This window comes from Polypterus senegalus, chromosome 13, assembly GCF_016835505.1.
Source record: "Polypterus senegalus isolate Bchr_013 chromosome 13, ASM1683550v1, whole genome shotgun sequence".
Taxonomy (NCBI): domain Eukaryota; kingdom Metazoa; phylum Chordata; class Cladistia; order Polypteriformes; family Polypteridae; genus Polypterus; species Polypterus senegalus.
The window spans coordinates 36420750-36444285 of record NC_053166.1 but is presented as its reverse complement, the minus strand read 5'-3'; the positions used below and the strand labels follow the sequence as shown (position 1 = coordinate 36444285).

Genomic DNA, 23536 nt, shown 5'->3' with positions numbered 1-23536 from the left:
TAAGACAAGCACATTTTGTTCACGTTTACCTGTTGTCAGGTCAAAATAAGTATAGCTCACCTTCAGTATAATATGTTAATGAAGAGTAGATATCTTAACCTACTTTCCAAAATAGAAACTACATTTACCTTTCTTAAGTACTTGACAACGATGAAGAGGACACTGTAGAAAATAAGTTTTGATTGAAGTGCAGCATTTGACACAATTGACCATTACATTTTGGTACACAGGCATGAAAATTACATTGTCTTTACGTGGTTTAGTTTGTGTTTATCAAATTGATTTCCCTATGTGCAAAAATATGATGATAGCATTTAGTGTCTGGGGGTTTTTGTTTTCCTTTCCTCTATTTTCAGCTGCCCATTGTGGAAGCCAGCCCCGGACACAGACAGACAGACACCTCCATGTCTACAAAAGCACATGTTTTATTTACAATGTCCCGTATACAGCACACGGTGCCCCTGCACCAATCACCCTCTATAGTCCTTCTCAAGGTCCTTTGTCCGCCTCCACTCCTCTCCATCGAGCTCTGCCCTCTTGCTTGCTCCGCCCCTGCCACACGACTGGTCCTCCCCACCGCACCTACTGTTGGAGGTACGGCTACTCGGTACCTGGAGCCGACCGATACCAGGCCCCCTTCGCACATCCTCACTTTTCCCTTTACGACACAGGTGTCAACTACCTGCGCCACGCCGTTCCACCCACTCTCGTAGCGTCTTCATGGGCGCAATCGCCTTCCCCTCCAGCTTCTTTAACAACTCATGGAGGACGTGTATAACCTGGAGGAGCAACTCAGTGGGCTGAAGGCAGTCCTTCAGCTCATGCCGAGCCACAAACAGAGGTGAAACATCAGCCAGCGGTGAACTTACCGACTATTCGGTCCTACGCACCGACTGTGCATCATCAAGCCCCCTTCTCTGCTCTGTCGGATCCTCCCCTGGCTCCGAATGGATATTCGTTGGTCCCGCCTCCTACCAGTCAATGGTGGCCACACAACACACCCCGTCCAATCCTTCACCAGACTCGCGGAGGGACTTCCGGTTCTCCGTCATTTTCTTCCTCCTGCTCCCAATGCAGTGGTGAGCCTCTGGGCAAGTCCAATGCTGCCATGGCTTCTTGAGCAGCAGCAGTTCCTCTTCTCCCGTTGTTTCTGCTGGTGCTCTCCAGCGACTCCGACGCGGATCCAGGCAGCCCTTGCCTAAAACACACAAACAATGTCCATCCAGCCTGGCCCCCCAGGGCCGACTGCCTTTGGGCCAGGGACTTACCTCCTGGATCCTGTCTGCTGGAGGCAACCTCCTCCGTGCGGCCTTCTCCGTCGCATTGCCGACCCAGGATTCCGCATCGACGTTGTGCTCCAGAGCGTCCGCCGCTCTCATATCTCGCCAGATCTTTTGTTCCCACATTGGGTGAAGATGACGATTCCCACAACTGCAGGCGGTCTACGGGTGAGTCGCTGTCTTGCAGTGTGCGTGTGCCGCTGTCAACGCCGCATGTGCATGGTGTCCTGCTGTTTTGGGCAGCCCACAATAATATTTTTTTATGGGGTCCCCGCCTTGAACCAGGTGGCGAGTCCCATCTGGGATGCCAATTTCGGAAGCCAGCCCCGGACACAGACAGACAGACACCTCCATGTCTACAAAAGCACACATTTTATTTACAATGTCCCATGCACAGCACACGGTGCCCCTGCACCAATCACCCTCTATAGTCCTTTTCAAGGTCCTTTCACCACCTCCACTCCTCTCCGCCGAGCTCTGTCCTCTTCCTCCTGATGGACTTCCTGCAGCACTTCCTGGTGTGGTGGAAGTGCCGCATGAGCACCTGGAAGCACTCCAGGTGTCCTCGGTATTCCTTACGCCAACACCTCCAGGTGTGGTGGAAGCGCTACTGTCCAAGGCTCCACAAGCGATTGGCCGCCCCCTGGCGTTGGTCACGGGCCCTAACAGGGTTGAGCTTCCATGCTCAGACCCCGTGGCCCCCAAACCAGGCAGGGCCGCTGTCCTCTTGTGGTCCTGGAGAGGCACAGTCGATCTCCTGGTCCATCCAGGTGTCGCGACTGGACACAGGCCCCAGCTGACCACCACACCAGATACATTCTCTGAACAAGTTATTGGGAACTGCAGTACATCAACTTCCCATACAATTATCTCATCAGCCAATTGTGTGACAGCAGCACAGTCCATAAAATGGTCCAGATACAGGTTAGAAGCTTCAGTTAATGTGATCTTGGAGGTTTCAACCATGGCATGATTTTGACTGCAAGATTCAATAGTATGATGTTTAGTGTTGACAGTTTGGTTTACTTCTGTAGCCACTGATCGATCTTCAAGCATAACCGTCTCCAGAATTTACTCAGAATGGGGGGGGAAGCAAAAAATGTCAAAGCCTTTGTGATGAGAAAGGTCAGAGAAGAATGGCCAAACTGGTAAGAGCTGACAGACAGGCTATAGTAACTTGGTTTTGCCACTCTGTAAAACTGTGGTGAGCAGAAAATCATCTCTGAATACAGAACATGTTGAACTTTGAGGCGGTTAAGCTATAACTGCAGAAGACCATATCAGTTTTCACTTCTATAAGACAAGGACAGGCATGAGCTTTCCAAAACTGGACAGGTGAAGAATGGAAAAATGTAGCCTGATGTGATAAATCTTGATTTCTGCGGAGATACACCGACGGTGAGTTTAGAATTTTGCACCAACATCATGTATCCATGCACCCAACCTGCTTATGTGTCAATGGTCCAGGCTGCAGTTGGTGGTACAGAAAAATGTTTTCTTGGTACACTTTGGGCCTGTTAATACCAATCAATTATCATTTGAATGACACAGCCTATTTGAGTATTGTTGCTGACCATGTGCAACCTTTTATGACCCAGAATTTACCCATCTTCTAATGGTTACTTCTAGCATGATAATGTACTGTGCCATAAAGCAAAGTCATTTTGAATTGGTTTCATGAACTTGGCAATGAGTTCAGTGTTCTTCAGTGTTTTTCCCAGTCACTGGATCAGAATCCAATAGAACAGGGGTCGGGAACCTATGGCACGCGTGCCACACTTGGCACGCCAAGCAATTTCAAATGGCATGCAGACTCTTCAGGTTTCCTGTATAAAGTTGATTATAAATCGATTAGCGGGGTTTCCTCGCTCATTTCAGCACTTGGGCGTAGCAGGGTACCAGCCACAGACTTATCCAGACTTGTTGTAACAGCAGTCTAAGTAGGTCAGGGGAACAGTCTATATGCGAAATCTCAGAAACTAACGACAGTAACGTCAACTAGCGAGATCAAAATTCTATTACATAAAAAATTGTGGCGCATTTTCTTTAAAACCTGTTGTGTGTATATCTGGATTTCGTTGTATACAAGCACAGATATAATTTTTCAGGTGATATTTTAACGATACCCACTATAGAACAACGTTGGTTTTTGCATTTTATAAATGTTTTCTAATATGAACATTGGTTATGACTTTCCGGTCACATGCTGCAAATATGCAGATCTAGATCTACAAAGGCTGGATGCCGGTAGTTGAATAATATATATGGTTCATATTGATTAATCTAAATATATCCATTGTATAAAGAAAAACTGAGATGGTCATATTTTTATTAGTTCCTAGATCTACTTAGAAAAAACGTCAATATAATTAAGGCCCACGCTTCTAAACAAGCTGTGTACAGCGATCGGCATTGTAGTGTCATTATGACTAGTTATAGCTGACAGTTTACTGACGGTTTTCCTCTCATATGCACGTATGTAGATCTATAATTCTGCGTTTACACGGACAAATTTATGTGTGTATTTATGTATTTAATATCTGAAAATCTGAATGACTCTGTAATTCAGATAAATATGCATGTGAACCGGATGTGTTTGCTGAGTGTGCTCTTAAACAATTCATAAAAAAATTTTATATCTTTGTAAAGTTTTTTGTTGCTTATAAGTAGTGGTTTATATGTAAATATTGGCATTGATATTTGCTGATTTATTTATATTTCCAGAAGATCATTTTTGTTAAATATGGCTGCAAAGAAAAGGAAACTTGATCATCGACCATTTCAAGAAAATTGGACAAAAGAATATGGATTTGTTGGACAAAATGATCGTGCTGTGTGTACTTTCTGTTGTGAAAGTGTTGTGTGTCGCACATCTAGTGTACAAAGACACTTTCAAACAAAACACCAGTTTAAGTTTAAAACCTCAGAAGAGAAAAGTGAAGCTATCAAAAAAGCTATTTCTGGTTTCGAAAAACAAACTAGTATTTTGAGCAAAGCAGTTGGAATGAAGATTAAAGCTACTGAATGTAGTTATAAAATAGCTGAATGTATTGCTTTGAAAGGGAAACCGTTTACAGATGGAGAATACATCAAAGAAACTTTTTTAAGCAGTGCTGAAATTTTATTCGGTGATTTACCAAATAAGGAGATTATATTCACTCGTATTAGAGAAATACCCATTTCTGCAAGATCAGTTGAGAGGCGCATAACTGATTTAGCTGAAAATGTAACAACTAAACAAATATCTGGATTTAAACAATCTCAAGTATTTAGTGTTGCGCTTGATGAAAGCACTGATTTAAACGATTTGTCTCGCTTAGCCTTGGTTGCAAGATATCCTGAAAATAATCACATTTATGAAGAGTTGTGTTGCTTATTACCACTTCATGACACAACCAAAGCAGAAGACATTTTGACTGCATTTATTAGTTATTTTGCTAAACAAGACATAGACTTAAGTTATTCTGTGTGACAACCGATGGTGCTGCTGCAATGGTTGGCAAGAAGAAAGGATTTGTAAAACTTCTTGAAAATCATGTTGGCCGCAAACATTTGAATTTTCATTGTATTATACACCAGGAGAACCTATTTGCAAAGACCTCATCTCTGAATTTGGTCTCTGTGATGACAACTGTTGTTGAAATAGTCAACTTTATAATTTCTCATTCTTCACTGGTTCACAGGCAGTTCAAGTTTCTTTTACAAGAAATTGAGTGTGAATATGGAGATCTTCTGCTACACAGCAATGTTCGCTGGCTTAGTCGAGGCAAAGTTTTAAATAGATTTGTCAGTTGTCTTGGAGCTATTAAGGTGTTTCTTAATGAAAAAAAAAATTTTTCTGAACTGAATGATGAAAACTGGGTGTTAAAGTTGATGTTTCTGACTGACATAAGCACACATTTAAATGAACTTAATCTGAAATTACAAGGACAGGGACAATCAGTACTTGGATCTTTTTAGCTATTGGAAAGTATTTACAATGAAACCAGACATTTTTACCTGTGATATCAACATCAAAGCATTCAAGTACTTCCCGAATGTGAAGAATCTCTCAAATCAATTTGAAGTAAATGTAGATGAGCTTCAAGAGTACATTGAAGCACTCAAAGCAGAATTTGATAAACGAAGTAAAGACTTCCACATTCATGGATCCTTATTTTCGTATCTCATTAAGCCTGATATAATTAATTTGGAAACTACCCAGTTGGAACTATTTAGTTGGATGGATGTTGATGACTTTGAAATGCAACAGATTAACTTCAGATCTTAAGAATTATGGACATCAAAATTTGTTGAACTACGGAAGTCTCTGGAAAATGAAAATCTAGAAAAGTCTGCAGCTATTCTCAGCTGTTGGACACCCCTTCCGAATTATTACATCTGTTTGAAGAAAATTGCTTTTGCTCTTCTTTCAGCTTTTGGATCAACCTATTCCTGTGAGCAAATTTTCTCTCGCATGAAAGCAGTGCTAAATCCACAGCGTAGTCAGTCGCCTAACGCCTGAACATTCAGAAAATTGTGTCAAACTCAAAGTGACATAGTATGTTGTCGATATTGAGCAACTGGCCAAGACCATGCAAGGGCAAGGCTCCTATTAATAATAAAAAAGTTTTTTTTTAAATCTTTCAAGAAACTCTTTTTTTTAATGTTGTTTACAACTTTACATATTATTGAATATCACTATATATTAATTAATTAAAATAAAAAATATATATGGTAAAATAAGAATATTGACTTCGACTTGTATAAAATGATATGTGATGTTGGCACTCTGAATAATTTGAAACCTTAAGTTGGCACACAGTTAGCAAAAGGTTGCCGACCCCTGCAATAGAACACCTTTGGGATGTGGTAGAAAGGGAAATTCATAGTGTGCAGCTGACAGATCCGCAGAAATTGTGTTATCCAATCATGTCAACATGGACTAGAATCTCAAAACAATGTTACCAACATTGTGTGGAACCCATGCCACGAAGAAACAAGACTGTTTTGAGAGTGAATGAAGACTGTACCCAATATTAGTTTAGTGTTCCTAATAATTTACTTAGTGAGTGTAGTTATGTTAATAAACTTATAATGTCATAATTTGGTTATGTTAATCAAATTGAAATTTCTCAGTTTGATTGTTTGCTCAGTCCAGTTAATGTGTTCATGTTTCTAATTTGTGTATGGTTTAAGTGAAGTGTACTGTAGGTGGAGGCTTGAGCAAGTGCTCTGAGACTTTACTCAATGAAGAGCAACTATACAGAATTAAAACAAGTCGAATCTTAAGTTGCAATATTATTTTACTTTATTATATTTATTTTTAGATTATCATTTTAATTTACCACCTCCATTGAATTCCTCTTTTACTACCAGTGATGTTTATTTATATTTTTATTAAAGCTCTCCTTTTTCCTTGTGTTGCAAACAACATACTTCTGTTGTTATGAAATTGTGTATTTCAGTAACATTTTTCCTCAAATTGTGTTAACTCTCCATGAGTTTCCTCATCTTCTCTTACAAAATTATCATTTTTTATTGTTTTGTAATTATATTTTTGATGTTGTAGAAATGCAAAATACTCTGTATTTGTACTTTTCAGTGGGCATATTTTCTAAGCAAACCTCTTTCCATGTGCCTTACCATGTTTTGAAAATAAAGTACTCATTTTGCCTTCCATTTATGGAACACATATGCATTTGAGGAGATAGTGTGTAATGTATTTAGCTTGGAAGCTCTGGTCATTCTATCTATCTATCTATCTATCTATCTATCTATCTATTACTGTGTATAATCATCAGTTCTATTTTATCAATTGTGTTTTAGCGTACATGCCTCAAATATCACTTTTTCTGTTATTGGTTTCTAGACATACAGTCCAAAGAAGAAATGTATTCCAGTGAAGTATGAAGTTGGTGATTTGGTCTGGGCAAAGTTCAACCGTAGGCCTTGGTGGCCATGTAAGATCTGTTTTGATCCACTCTTCAATACCCACTCAAGGATGAAAGGTATGTTATAAGTTAATATTATTTCATATTAAAGTAATTTTTCCTGCATTTTTTTGTTTTTCATTATTATCCTGTTTAATACTGTTACAGTTTATCAAAAGGATCTTCTTCTTTTTCTTTCGGCTGCTCCCGTTATGGGTTGCCACAGCGGATCATCTTTTTTCATATATTTCTGTTCTCTGTGTCTTGTTCTGTTACACCTATCACCTGCATGTCCTCTCTCACCACATCCATAAACCTTTGCTTAGGCCGTCCTCTTTTCCTCTTCCCTGGCAGCTATATCCTTAACATCCTTTTCCCAATATACCCAGCATCTCTCCTCTGCACATGTCTAAACCAATGAAATCTCGCCTCTCTGACTTTGTCTCCCAACTGTCCAACCTGAGCTGACCCTCTAATGTCCTCATTCCTAATCCTATTCATCCTCGTCACGCCCAGTGCAAATCTTAGCATCTTTAACTCTGCCACCTCCAGCTCTGTCTCCTGCTTTCTGGTCAGGGCCACTGTCTCCAACCCATATTACATAGCTGGTCTCACTACCGTCCTGTAGACCTTCCCTTTCACTCTTGCTGATACCCGTCTGTCACAAATTACTCCTAAAACTCTTCTCCACCCATTCCACCCTGCCTGTACTCTCATTTTCACCTCTCTTCCACAATCCCCATTACTCTATACTGTTGATCCCAAGTATTTAAACTCATCCACCTTCGCCAGCTCTACTTCTTGCATCCTCACCATTCCACTGACCTCCCTCTCATTTACACACATGTATTCTGTCTTGTTCCTACTAACCTTCATTCCTCTCCTCTCTAGAGCATAACTCCACCTCTCCAGGGTCTCCTCAACCTGCTCCCTACTATCACTACAGATCACAATGTTATTAGCAAACATCATAGTCTGTCAACCTGTCCATCGCCATTGCAAATAAGAAAGGGCTCAGAGCTGATCCCTGATGTAATCCCACCTCCACCTTGAATGCATCTGTCACTCACTCCTACCGCAGGCCTCACCACTGTCACACCTCCCTCGTACATCTCTTACATATGTCTCTGCCACTCCCGACTTCCTCATATAATACCACAGCTCCTCTCGAGGCACCCTGTCATATGCTTTTTCCCGGTCCACAAAAACACAATACAACTCCTTCTGGCCTTCTCTATACTTCTCCATCAACACACTCAGAGCAAACCTCACATCTGTGGTGCTCTTTCTTGGCAAGAAACCACACTGCTGCTCACTAATCATCACCTTCCTTCTTAACTTAGCTTCCACTACTCTTTCCCAGAACTTCATGCTGTGGCTCATCAATTTTATCCCCCTGTAATTACAACACTCCAGCACATCCCCCTTAATCTTAAATATCGGCACCAGTACACTTCTTCTGCACTCCTTGGGCATCCTCTCACTTTCTAAAATTCCATTAAACAATCTGGGTAAAAACTCCACTGCCATCTCTCCTAAACACCTCCATGCTTCCACACTTATGTCATCTGGACCATCGGCTTTTCCATTCTTCATCCTTTTTATAGCTGTCCTTACTTCCTCCTTGCTAATCCGTTGCACTTCCTGATTCACTGTCTCCACATCATCCAACCTTCTCTCTCTCTCTCGTTCTCTTCATTCATCAACCTCTCAAAGTACTCTTTCCATCTGCTCAATGCACCCTCCTCGCTTGTGAGTATGTTTCCATCTTCATCTTTTATCACCCTAACCTGCTGCACATCTTTCCCAGCTCGCTCCTTCTGTCTAGCCAATCGGTACAGGTCCTTTTCTTCCTCCTTAGATTCCAACCTCTCATACAACTCATCATGTGCCTTTTCTTTAGCCTTCTCCACCTCTCTCTTCACCTTGCGCCTTATCTCTTTGTACTCTTGTCTACTTTCTGCATCTCTCTGACTATCCCACTTCTTCTTCACCATTCTCTTCCTCTGTTTACTCTCCTGTTCTTACCCATTACACCACCAGGTTTCCTTTTGCCCCTTCCTCTGTCCAGATGTTACGCCAAGCACCCTTCTTGCTGTTACCCTTACTACATCTGGTGTAGTTTTCCAATTGTCTGGTAACTCTTCACTTCCACCCAGTGCCTGTCTCACCTCCTCCCTAAACTCAACCTTGCAGTCTTACTTTTTCAACTTCCACAATTTGATCCATGGCTCTACCCTCTCTTCCTCTTCTTGATCTCCAACGTCATCCTACAGACCACCATCCTATGCTGCTTAACTACACTTTCCCCTGCCACCACTTTACAGCCTTCAATCTCCTTCAGATTGACTCTTCTGCATAGGATGTACTCTACCTCTTTGCATCTTCCTCCCTCTTAAAATATGTATTAACCACAGCCAAGTCCATTCTTTTGGCAAAATCCACTATCCTCTGACCTTCTTCATTCCTCTCCTTGACACCATACCAACCCATCACCTCCCCATCTCCTCTCTTCCCTTCACCAACATGTCCATTGAAATCCATTCCAATTACCACTTTCTGTCCCTTGGATACACTGTTCATCACTTCATCCAATTCACTCCAAAAATCTTCTTTCTCATCCATCGCATACCCAACCTGCGGGGCATACGCACTAACAACATTCATCATCACACTTCCAATTTCCAGCTTCATAATCATTACTCTGTCTGACACTCTTTTCTCCTCCAAAAAACTTTTGACATACTATTCCTTCAGAATAACCCCTACCCCATTTCTGCTACCATCCACACCATGATAGGACAATATGAATCCACCTCCGATCCACCTGGCCTTACTCCCCTTCCATTTAGTCTCTTACATGCACAATATATCAATCTTCCCTCTCTCCATCATATCTGCTAACTCTCTCTCATAACCAGTCATACTGCCAACATTCAAAGTCCCTACCCTCAGTTCCACTGTCTTTACCTTCCTCCTCTCTTCCTGCATCCAGACACATCTCCCCCCTCTTCTTTTTCTTCTTCAGCCAACAGTAGCCCAATTTCTGCCAGCAACCTGTTGGTTAACAGTACTGGTGGCGGTTGTTGTTAACTCGGGGCTCAACAATCTGGTAGGGAAATTTGTATTGTTCTCTGCATATTGGTTTGGCAAGATTTTACACCAGATGCCCTTCCTGATGTAATCCTCCCCTTTTATCCGGGCTTGGGACTGGCACGAAGAAACACACTGGCTTGTGCATTCCCTGTGGCTGGATATCAGAAGGATACACTGCAAAAAGTAATGGAGACTACCAGAAGAGAAAAAAAAGAAGGTCCATCCTGTCTTTTAAAAATACATAAAACACTAATCAAGAGTCAGAGTCTAAGAATCAGAGAAAGAGGCCAGAAAAAAAAATAATCAAAACTCTTGTGGATTCTTTTTAAGTTTTCTGCAAACTCGGATAGTGAAAAAATGAAGAGAACATTAAAGTTTCACCTCAGAAGTGTAAACACAACATAGTGGTTTTCAAACTAAATTGCTGAAATGACGTCAAAAAATAGCAAACACCTGAAATTATCAGGTTTTATTTTATGCTGTTTACACATATAAATCACTGAGTTGTTGGCTTGACTCTGCAGGTAGTGGATGGTGCAAATAAGATCATGTGGAGCAGTATAAAGGAGCTGTGAAATAGTGGGTGATTGCTGTTGCATTGGAGGGTGGCTAAGTAAGGAGATGAAACAAACAATGCAAAATCAACTCCCTCCTTTACTCTGTTATTACAATACATATACAAGTTTCTTACAAAAAAAAAATCTTATAATGCCACTACTTTCTTAACTGAGGTATTACTGTATAAGATACCATATTTAAGAAAACATATTTTTTTACTACACATTATCTTGTCTAGTAATACTACAGATACCTCCTGTAATTAGATTTGGAGTAATAGTAGTTTTATTACGGTTTGATAATTAATTACTTTAAACTAGTATAATCGTAGTGTGGGACAGTTCCAAAACAGTAAAGTAAGTGAGTAAGTAAGTTGAGTAAGTGAGGTGAGGTCCTGTTGACATCAGTCACAATTATAATCTTGTCCTGTGTGCATATTTAATAACCAAGTCAAAATAAGTGTGTGCAGTATAGGCTTGCGGAGTATAATAGTACTGGAAAAGTACTAAAAAAAACCCAAATTTTAAATGGTACAGTACCATAATTTCTACCACTTATATTGAAGGAGGGTTAGATCTCTGGGATACATCTTTTACTACATTTTCTGACTTCCATACACTGCAATAGAGGAGATGGTTTAATGGAAGATTAAATTTGAGACTTAAGAATTAACATGTTACCAGTTTAAAAACATCTAAATAGTCCTTATGCTGAGAATCTTGTACATGTTGAATACCTTCTAAATGAAAGACTTTTGTAAAAGAAGAATGTCAGGCACAGGGATAGTTAAGAGTAGCATGTTGGACATAAGTGGCCATTGGCAGCATTCAATCAGCAAGGGATCATTATGAGATGATCTTGTCATAGTGCACATTTACGTCAAGAAGACCTGTTGCAGTGTGCAAGTGAGTTGGGCACTAACAGCGAATCAGAACAGGCTATGCAGAAAGAATAATGACAATTGCAGTGTGAATATTCAAGCTGGTGATTGGGAACAAAGTTGCATACTAACATAACCTGTCTCATGAATGGGTCTAACAATATGGCAGTTGCATCGTGCTGACTGTTATGACATGAAAAAAATTATGCAGATACATAAATTGGAATTATTGTAAATCATTAAAAAAAATTTGTATAACATTTAGTGCTTCTCCTGATTTAGACTGAATTATGGTGCAATAATGAATCAGTCACACTTAACGCTGTCATAGAAAATAGTATGTGAGTAGTATAAAATGCATAAATCAAATTCAAATGATAATTTTTCAATAAAACATAAAGTTGTTTCTCCAATTAAAAATTGCCCAAATGTACAAAGTGCAGGAAGCACCAAGTTGCAGTTCCTGTTACTAAGTGGCAGTGATCCACACTGTAGTGGTATGTCTGTGCTTATTGACAACAGCAAATGAATGGACTGCTCAGAAGGGGACAGTTTAAATTTTGTAATAGATACTAGTTGTCCGAGTGAGGGGTGAAGTGGGTCACTACAGTTATTGTTGGGCAGTTGAGATTTATGGGAAGGGTCCACTTGTTAATTCCAGCAAGCTACACGTCCACTGCGCTTCTTAGTGACTGAACAATTTTATTGGTGTGCTGTTGACCTGATACATACTGTACACATCAAAGAGTATTTAGCGTTATACAACTGCTTTACCACATATTTACAACTGCTATATTGTTTTGCCATATGAAGACCAACATTGTGCCATTGGCACTGGATTGTACACAAATTCAGGTATGCCAGGAATAATTACTGTTACTGACTGCTTACATGTGAAACTATACTTTCATGACATTACCAAGAACCCGGCATTTATCAGCAGACAAAATTAAGCATCAATCAGTTTTCAAATGGTGTGTGATGCCAAATTATAGATATGTAATATTGTTGTGAGGTGGCCAGACAGTGTGGGCCATGTTTGCATCTTAAATAACAGTAGCCTGTTGAAGAGGTGTGAGGGTAGAGAATTTAAAGAAGTACTTCTGGGTGACCAAGCATGGCCTTTCCATCAGTACCTTCTGACACCTGTCCACCATCCGTCCAACCCTGCAGATCTGCAATGCAATCAAAGTCACAGAAAGGCCTGCTCTTATATTGAAAGGATATTCGGGGCCATCCTGTGTTTTATAGTAAGAGTATCGAAACTTAGGTAGAAGTTGCACAGTTTCTTGTATGGTGAATAATTTGACTTTTGTCAAAGCTAGTCTTTTTACATTGTTCAATAGAGAGTTAATTTGTTCTCTTAAACCTGATTTAAATGTTTCCCAAAGTACTCTAGTAAATGTGTTCAAAGTAACATTAGTTTCAACAAAATAATCATTTTGTACATAAATAGATTTAATGTAATTATTAATAAATTATTACAGTAGTTGATGCAGCATGTCTTTTTTTCTTTAGCAGCAAACTTCCTGCATTGTAAACAAAGAGCAGCGACTGGAGACTTGTTTTATCAGTGAGCGAAAGGCGATTGAACTGTTAGCCTTTATGTTAAAGAAAGTGGAGTAATTACCGTAACCTAACAAAAGTAATTGGATAAGTTGTCTTGTGCAACTGGACAAATGGCAAGAAAACCTATTTTGAGGAATGCCCTTTAAATTAAAAACTTTATTTATTTTTTTTTAATATTTAAAACTAAAATGTAGTAGTTTACACTTTTAATTAGGACAGGGTGATGAAACGATTAAGGTAATTATCGCGAAATAACTTTTCTTCAACAGAAATATCCATCCATCCATCCAATATCCAACCCGCATCATCCTAACTACAGGGTCACGGGGGTCTGCTGGAGCCAATCCCAGCCAACACAGGGAGCAAGGCAGGAAACAAACCCTGGACAGGGCACACACACACTAGGAACGATTTAGAATTGCCAATGCACCTAACCTGCATGTCTTTGGACTGTGGGAGGAAACCGGAGTACCCAGAGGAAACCCACGCAGACACGGGGAGAACATGCAAATTCCACACAGGGGGGACCCGGGAAGCGAACCCGGGTTTCCTAACTGCGAGGTCACTGCGCTACCGTGTTGCCCCAACAGAAATATTACATAGTCAATAGAAAATAGATAGAACTTACTCCATTCATGTTTTTACAGACAACACGAAAAGGCAATGACAATGAAAATAGTGCCATGCTGAACCAATCATGTGGCTGGAATAGAGTTACAGCCAGGTCAGGTTAGATTGACACATACAGTTGTAGCAACTGGCAGCAGCACATGTTGCTAATGTTTAGGGTGCAGCCGATGTGCACTATGCATGTAACTTGAGCTTGTAAAATTTAAACAAAATATGACGCTTACAAAATGCATTTTCCTTGTACACAGACTTCTGGCAGTAATCTAACTTCATAGTGCATGCCAGTATCTCAGAAGTGGGAGCGAAATCAAAGAGAAAATAATGAAAGAAAATGTTAATGAAAGCCCAAAAATCGTTGTTATCGAAGAAGACACCCCAACAGACACAGCCCAAGGTTTAAAAGACTACAACATTGTTGGAAAAAAAGGGTTAGTGGAATTCGGTAGTATGGAGCTATTTTGTCTATTTAAAGAAGCAGAGTAGCATGCACTGCAAATTGTGTTGAAAGCACGTTCTACAAAGATAGGTAATACCACTAATCTTTTGTACCAGCTGAAACAGTGCCATCTATTAGAGTATACACAATGGAAGATTTTGCAGTCACGGACCCAAGCAAGTGCTACAATAATGGGTTTTTGTTACTTTTTTTTTTTTTTAAACTTTTGCCCACCCAGTCTCACAGTACACCAACTTGCACCTGCCCACTCTCACATACAGTTGTTCTCATTTGTCAAACTGCCACCTGCAGATTGCTTCCATTAAGGAAAAAAGTTATGTATGGTTGATAAGCCTGTTTAACATGATCTTGTGCAAAAGGAGGCTGAAGGTTTTCCATCTTTGACCCACTTATCTTTTTCTGCAGTGATTCTGCTTCATCAGTGTTTAATACTGATCTTCCGATGGGACTTAAATAATAATTTCTGAGCACAAGTTTGCATTTCTTTTTCTCAGAAAGGATTAAAAATGAGCAGTGTAAGCAACATATCTTGTTAAAGCTTTGTAATTAGGCAACCAATTACTATTCTATATTTTAATAATTGATATTTTTTCCTCAAAAATATGGAATGCACACGGAAGGTAGGTACTGTCTACATACAAGTTGCACATATAAGTTTAAGCTTAAACATACGCTTTTCTACATATTACTGGTAGCTTAACAAACACTCCTCATGTTCTCACAGTACTTTTTGCTTATTAATGCAAGCACACTGCAGCCAAGAAAATCACTGTGAATGTACATGCATCTTCTTGTGCCTGCTCACAAGCTTTGAGATGAAAGAGGGTATTACTAACAGCTGACCACCGTGTGCACAATTATTAGGCATTTGAAAATTTTGCATATATTTCAGCTCCAAGCTGTATAAACTTTAATGCTTATTGGATTTAAGCATATCAGGTGATGTGTATTTGTGTAATGAGGGATGGTGTGACCCAAGAAGATAAACACCCTGTTTCAAGGTATGCAAGGTGGCGTGGGCCAAAAAAGAGATTTAACTGACTCTGAAAAGTCAAAAATTGTAAAAGGTCTTTCAGAGAAATGCAGCACTCTTGAAATTGCTAAGATATTGGGATGTGATCAGAGAGCCATCAAACATATACTGTAGTTGCAAATAGTTAACAGGGTCGCAGGAGACATGTTGAGGAAAAAAGACACAAATTAACTGCCTAAGATTTCAGAAGAATCAAACGTGAAGCTACCAGGAACTCATTATCCTCCAGTGCTGTCATATTCCAGAACTGCAAGCTACTTGTAGTGCCCAGAAATACAAGGTGTTTAGTGCTCAGAGACATGGCCAAGGTAAGGAAGGTAGAAACCCAACCAACTGGGCCAAAAAATATCTGAAGACAGATTTTTCAAAGGTTTTATGGACTGATGAGATGAGAGTTACTCTTGACGGACCTGATGGATGGGCTGGATCAATAACAGGCACAGAGCTCCACTTCAACTCAGACGCCAGTAAGGTGGAGGTACTGGTGTGGGCTGGTATTATTAAAGATGAGCTAGTTGGATCTTTTCCGGTAGAAGATGGACTCAAAATCAACTCCCAAACCATTTTTTAGAAGACACTTTCTTCAAGCAGTGGTACAGGAAAAAGTCTGCATTTTCACGAAGACCATGATTTTTATGCAGGACAATGCTCCTTTGCATGTATTGAAGTACTCCACTCTGTGGCTAGACAGTAAAGGCCTCAAAGATGAAAGAATAATGACATGGCCCCCTTCCTCACCTGACCTAAACCATATTGAGAACTTGTTGGCCCTTCTTAAATGGGAGATTTACGGGGAAGAAAAACAGTACACCTCTTAGAGCACTGTCTGGGAGGTTGTGGTTGCTGCTGCACAAAAAAATTGATTGTCAGTAGATCAAGGAAATGATGGACTCTATGACTGTTATTGAAAAGAAGGGTGGCTATATTGGTCACTGGTTTTTTTTTTTTAAATGTCAGAAATGCTTATTTATAAATTTTGAGTTTCTTTATTATGCTCACTTTAACACAAGTGAGATGGGAAAATATTTGTTTTTCCTTTAATTGTGTAATACTTCTGCACACTAATAGTTGCCTAATAATTGTGCACACATATGTATTCCCCTATATTTCCTTTGTAAAACATTATGGTTTCAGGTATATTAACATTTTGGATTGACTGATAGCATTGCATTTGTTCCATATTAAAATTAATCCTCAAAAGTACAGCTTGCTTAATAATTGTGCATACAGTAGTACAATTACATTAAATTGCAGTTATTACAAATTTTTACAAATCTCTTCTTGTTCTGGTGCCTTTGCAATCCTCTAAATAAAAGATATAGAAACGGAAGCTTTGGACTGAGACTGTTGCTGCTTTGTGGAGCATGTGGATGAGAGTTGGTGTGGAACACTTTGTTGACATGTTCTTTCAGTAATATCTGATTCTAAATCAGTCATCACATCTTTGAACAGTTTCAGAAATTAGACCATAGTTGTATCTTTTTGTTTATGGTGGTCAATCGTCACGTTGTTCGAACACTGAATTTACCACTATATCCTGTCTCCATAGACCTGTTTGAATGAACTCATGCATTGCCATGTTGTCAAGTATGTTTAAAATACCTAACTTTTTTACACTAGCCAGAAGTTGTGCATTTTAAGGTGCTTTCTCCATTATTGCTGGTATAAAAGCACTTGGGAACTTTACAGTTTAATCTTTAGCCACGCAAGACAGCTATTGTGTTTGCTCCTCCCTTAGTAACAGTCCATTTCAAAAACTCGTAAAACGCAGATGGTTTCACCCGTTTTAACTGAGCTTGTTTCAAACAGGGTTTCAGAAAAGCACCCTTTACACAAGATTGTAGGTCTCATTAATATAATGGACTAGCCAACCCACGGCATACCATATGCCGCATAATCAGGCCGGTATTTTACTTATTTTTAAGCACAGGGTAAGAATCGGTAATGTAATAAATCAGCAAGAAAAGCTACATTGTAACAATGCACAGAACTAACCAACACACAGCGTCGTAACTGAAAACTGGGTTTTTAAAGACTGCCTACTTCATTGTGTTTTAACCTCAGTTGTAAAGGATTGTTTTAAGAATCCCATGAGAAACGTTTTACACGCTGCACATGGCGATTCACCTCCGCGAGAAACATGCCTCTGTGAACAGTCAACGTGGCTCAGAGGTGCCAGGAGTTGGTGGGCGTAGCTCCTTCCTGCATGCGCCATAGGTGTCTTACTTGGCGGCTCTGCGAATCCACGCCCCTTCTGGCGTGCTTTCCATGGTTGTCTTGCCTTAGTGAATTATATATATAGATGGTAGCAGATATGAAGGAGGTTTTAGGTCCAAATGACAGCACACCCATAATTATTAACGGTCTGTAGCTAATTTTCCCAGAGCTACTTTTTAGAGAAGTAACATGTTTGTGGTAGTCATCATTTGTTTTGATTGTTTTAGTGAAAGATGTTAGCTTGCTTTTGAAATAATTTATCTGGACACCAGCCTCAGTTTTAGGCTCCTTAATGATCACATTGCACTTGGTCTGTATACTGTAGTTAATCTTTGTAATTCCATCATGTTTTCTCCCAGACCAATAATTAGATACCTCAGATCTTTTAATTCTAATTATTTTAATTCTAATTCACTTGGTGGGAAAGCTGTTGAACAAATTGAGGAAGATGTGTATTCAGATGGATGAATCAGGCTGTTACCAAAGAAAGAAAATGTGTGCATTTTTCTTGTCCTTCTCTTTGCCAAACAAATCTACTGTGTAGTAGGAGAAAGCTTACTATCGTTTTTAGATTTCACATCCATAATTTTTTGGTTTTCTTGTGTGGAACATTCTGATAGCTCTCAGTACCATGACATGAGACATACCTTGATATTTAAAAACATTTTTTAAGACTAACTTTAAGTTACCAAACCAACAGTCAGGAAATTAGGAAAATTAGGAAAAATTCCAGTACCTCTATTTTAAAAAACAGTTTTTTTTTCTTTTTGTATTTAATGTAGGAGTAATAATAAGTGAAAATATCTTTTAAAATATTTTAATCACTCCGTAATATCCTGTGGCATTTCTGAAGGAGTAAAAAATAGCTTTTACTTAGTGAGGAGTTCAATAAAAAGTAATACAGGTATAAACTAAATTTGTAGCTATGAGGATTCGTCTGTCTACACTGTCTTGACTAAGGGATGATCTTTGTCATATGACAGTAGTGCAAACATAGTGTTAAATTGTAACAAATAGAATGCTAGTTCTTATACTTTCTACTGTTTAAGTGTATCTCTTTAAATGTATGTATTTGCTGTTGTGACCGGACAGATCTATCTATAATGAACAGTCTACTGTGACAGCTGGATACAGTGTGTGGCAAAGATTATCAATGACACCAAGTGGTTAGTTATCAGACCCAGGCAGAGATTGGTACACTAGATATAAATATTTTTCATCATGACAAAAGAAAGAGAATATCTGGAAGGTCAAGTCAATATACTGAAATTCTTTTAAACAAGTGGTTGCTCTAGACATTGTTTTCTCACTTTTTAAAGCAAACATTGACAGACATTGTCTATCAGTCAATCAATCAATCAGCTGGAAAAGGGTGGAGTGCCCTCTCAGGGTTGGGGGAGAAATCCTGCCCCAAGTGGAGGAGTTCAAGTATCTCGCGGTCTTGTTCAGGAGTGAGGGAAGAGTGGACCATGAGATCGACAGGCGAATCGGTGCGGCATCCGCAGTGATGCGGGCTCTGCATCGGTCTGTCATGGTGAAAAAAGAGCTGAGCCGTAAGGCAAAGCTCTCAATTTACCAGTCGATCTACCAGACGCCTCCCTGGTGAGGTGTTCCGGGCATGTCCAACCGTGAGAAGGCCCCAGGGAAGACCCAGGACACACTGGAGGGACTATGTCTCCTGGCTGGCCTGGGAACGCCTTGGGATTCTCCCGGAAGAGCTGGTAGAAGTGGCCGGGGAAAGGGAAGTCTGCGACCCGACCCTGGATAAGCGGAAGAGGATGGATGGATGGATGGATGGATGGATGGATGTCTAAATGTGAAAATGATGCCAAGAATCTTCTGAATCTAACACTAGCTAGTTTAACAGCCACATTCCTCTACCAGCTATTGTTAAGTGTAGTATGGACTTCATGACATATTACAAAATAAAAAAGAAATACTTTTTTATTACACTAATGCTAGAATGTACTGTTTATCTACGTTTTAGACTGAACAACGATACCCACAATACAGTGGATTGTGGTATAATTTGTGCCTATACCAATATGAATCTCTTTTACTCATTTCAGCAGACTTGATCATAACTTTGCATGCTGTACAGTAACCTAAGATCTCAAAACCACTTTAATATCTGATACCTGATGGTGTTTAGTGGACGTTATAGCACCACATGCACTGATGTTGCCATCAAAACTGCATTTCCTTTCTCATCTTAAACACTGTTTTCCATAAATCATTGTAGAAAATTGTGTATTACATTCTTTTTTATGATAATTAATACACAAACAATTGGTATAAATAAATATATAAATATAATTATAAAATTCATAATATAATTATAATTTCATAAAATTATTAAATTAGCACTGGTCCTAGAAAATTGCTCAGATCTGAACATTGATGTGTAAGTAGAGTGTTCTCTTGACTGTTTCAGTATTTGCTTCTGCTTAGCATTTCCTTATGGGTTAACCATACATTACTGACATAATGCTCTATAGGTAACATATTTACATGTATGTTTTGGTTTAACTTTACTGGCATCATATTCCCTTTTTATAAAATTATTCTTATGGCTTTCATTTTCAGAACCCAGTCGAAGACCCTGCCGTCAGTACTATATTCAGACCTTTGGAGAGATGCTGGATCAGGCATGGGTGGCAGGGAAGGCAATTTTCCCTTTCAAAGGACGTCACCAATTTGATGAACTTCCTGTGTTGCGCAGGCGGGGAAAGCAAAAAGATAAAAACTACAAATATAAGGTGAAAAATTACTTATACGTGTGATGATTATCATACAGCTTATTTTGTAAATAAGGATGTTCATGGAATTAAAATTTACACTCAGATCTAAAATGACAATAAAGCAAGCAAGACAAAGGCTATCACTGGAATGGATGATTTTGCTTTGAATGTTTCACATTAAAAATTGATTGTTGTTCTGTTATCTTTGAATGTGGATTTGAATACTTGGGGCACTGCATTGATGTTCCTGCACGAGGTACACAGTTCTTTCAGTCAGACATGATGTTTTCACAATAAGCTGTTCATTAATTACATTTTTCAAATGCCCCAAAAAAATCCATGTCAATTAACTGCTAGGGGAGACTGAGACCATTCACATTTCATTCTTTTTTATCTTTTTTGGGGGGAACTTTTTGTATCTTTTTCAAGTTTTTGTTTTCTGTTTGCATGCAGTTTTGTTTCTGCTTTGGTCTTTTAAGGGTGAATGTAGCTGCAGCAAAAATATTAAATGCGTTTAGTTTTGTTGACTTGCTTGAAAAATGCATTTGTGCACTTTACCTGTTGGATGAATGCTGCAAACAGCTCAAACAAACCATGCCTCTTTTCAAAGAGCCTTTACACAACCTCCTTGGATCTTTTTCTAAGATTTTTTTCTTTAATCTTTATTAACATTGTGCGTTCCTGCTGATCATTCAAATGTGTTTTCATATGCTTATGCAAAGTCTGTTTGAATAAAGGAGTCAGCTAAAAAATGATTTTGAAATACTGTATTGTAATCTTTTTGTTCATTTTGTGAAATATGTTAAAAACTCAAAGTGCATCATTTTAAGAGAAACTTTGTCCCTGGTACACAGTCATGGATTGGATTAAGTTAGAAAATATACAGATAGGATTGGTGCTACCAGAGACCAAAACAAACAGAGGAAGAACTTTGTGATAACAAGTGATATTGCCAGGAGTTTGTCTGTGCAAATGACATCAGCCCCATTGTGCAGAATAGGCAAATTTAAACACATAGATTATAGCACTCTTCCGCTTTCTTTTTGATAATGATAGTTGTTGTAATAAATGAATACTAAGAGCGTTTAATCTAGCAGTAATATAAGTATCTTATAGAAAATAAAAACTTATTTTAATTCACTACAGACTAACAAAGGGAGGAATAAAGGCTTCTATAGTGTGACTTTATACAGTAACTCCTTTGGATTAGGAAATTCTCCATCTAGAGTTTGCCATTATTTTTCTTTAGAACTATTTTGTGTTGGCAAGATACATTAAATTTCCTAGAATAGAAAGATTAATTAAAAGCATTCACTCAAATGTTTTATTCTTTCACCATTTTACTTCACAACTCAAAACTGAGAGTTATTGAGATTTGAAATTTAGAAGAAAGCTAAAACAAATTTTAGATGGTGTGGCCATGTTTTTGATATTTTGCAGAATTTCACAAACACACAGTCATGTTCAAAAGCTTTCTCTACTAAAATGTAGGTTTATGATCATAACCAGGGTTACTTCTCTAATAACTCAGTTGTTACTGTTCAGCAGTTACTTTTAGTAAATTGCTGTAATAAACATCATTTTAGTCTGAACTTAAATGCTGAGAAAAATGGGGAATGTCTTGTATAAACAGGCCGATCATTGAAGAGCTCTGGGGCCCTGTAACAAAAGGTTGTCCTCCCATGGTCGTCTTAATCCTTGGAATCTTAATTACACCAGTTTCTTTAGATTGTAATATTAGTTTCAGTATCCGTGCATGCATTAGTAACTTCTGCTAAATCAGTAGAGTCCAAGCCATTTTATAGTACAGTTATCCCTGGTACGATTCTTGAGAGGTGAAGGCCTAGGACTCCTGCAAATGCGAAAATCCTTGAATATGTTTTGGCCCTCACCTCATCTCCTTATACTGTACTGATGACAGTAAGCCTTACCATTAACTTAGTTGATTAGCAATTTCTAGACAATACAGTACAATTGTATAGTTTAAGTAAAATGATTTGTAATTACTGTATCGTATACTTTACTGTACTACAACAGTAAAATACAGAGTCTGCGCCCGCTTGTGTAGTTGCAGCAACATCTTTATGGATCACCTGCTCTTTTTTTCTTGATATACCTTACTGTCGACTTGTTAAAGTTATACTCCACCCACAAATTAAATATTTTTTAAATGTTGCATACCCCATGTAATTTGTAATAGTGGCTGAGAAAAAATTTTAATCTCATGTTTTTATAAAGTACATCTTGGATATTCAAATTTACCAGCACCTGGAGGTGACTAATTCTAGACAGTGGCGAGCAATGTTAAAATCGTCCATGGAATAAAGAAAAACTTTTCATGTAACTCGTTTGGCATAATCTACATGTTCAGTGTCCGTTCTTAAACGGACCGGACGTCCGTTCGTGCAACGTGTGCATTTTATGCTGAAAAATTAGTAAGAGTTACTTTCTGAAAAGGCGTAGTTCATAGTAAACAGGAAAGATGTCATTCTGACAATGCTGTGCATTTGACTTTAAGATCTACCTCAATTCCTCATTCACTGGCTGAGACTCCTGTCTTTATCCTGTCATAGCATTGCAAGGGCTGACTGTATTATAGATATCTATTAAAACTTTTGAAAGATCTTTAGTTACAGCTTCCACTTCCCTAGTCAGATGAGTTGTACTCTGAAAAAAATTATCTAGGTAAACAACAATTGCAGAGTTCCCAGAAGAACTGACAGTGGCTCTGTAGTTAACATTGTTGATTAATGAAGAAAAGAGCAAACTAGCAGCACAGTGGTGCTAATGTTTAGTAATTAAATTCTTCTTTTGTCTGTAGCCAAGTTTCCATCCAGTTTTTTGCGACGTTTTGTTATCGACAAACAGAATATACATAAAAAAAATATGCGAAATTTCCTGTCTCTAGCCTGTTTCCATCCAACTGGCTTTTTATCGATAAAATGGTGTGCGTGATGACGTCATCCCCCCCCCCAAAACGAACTGTCGCATAAGTTTAGTTGTATCTCGAAAAAAAATCTGCCCTTGAGCCATTTCCATAAATAAATTTGTGTATGTCGCAAATTATCTACCTTTTGTTTTCCACGTTACACCCCCTCCACTAAACAAAGAAATGGTGAGATTATTCAGACAGTTTTTTGAAATTTGCCAGCTTACTGTTATT

General features: G+C 38.9%; 1 protein-coding gene across 5 annotated transcripts in view; it reads left to right on the top strand.

Annotated features, from left to right (window-relative positions):
- Window positions 1-23536, top strand: part of LOC120542612 (histone-lysine N-methyltransferase, H3 lysine-36 specific-like) — a 136214-nt gene that overhangs the window by 44143 nt on the left and 68535 nt on the right. For all 5 annotated transcript variants that reach the window (XM_039775191.1, XM_039775190.1, XM_039775189.1 and 2 more), the window contains exons 3-4: window positions 7132-7270; window positions 20219-20391. In XM_039775191.1, coding sequence (XP_039631125.1) covers window positions 7132-7270; window positions 20219-20391 — 312 coding nt within the window. The remainder of the gene's footprint in view (window positions 1-7131; window positions 7271-20218; window positions 20392-23536) is intronic.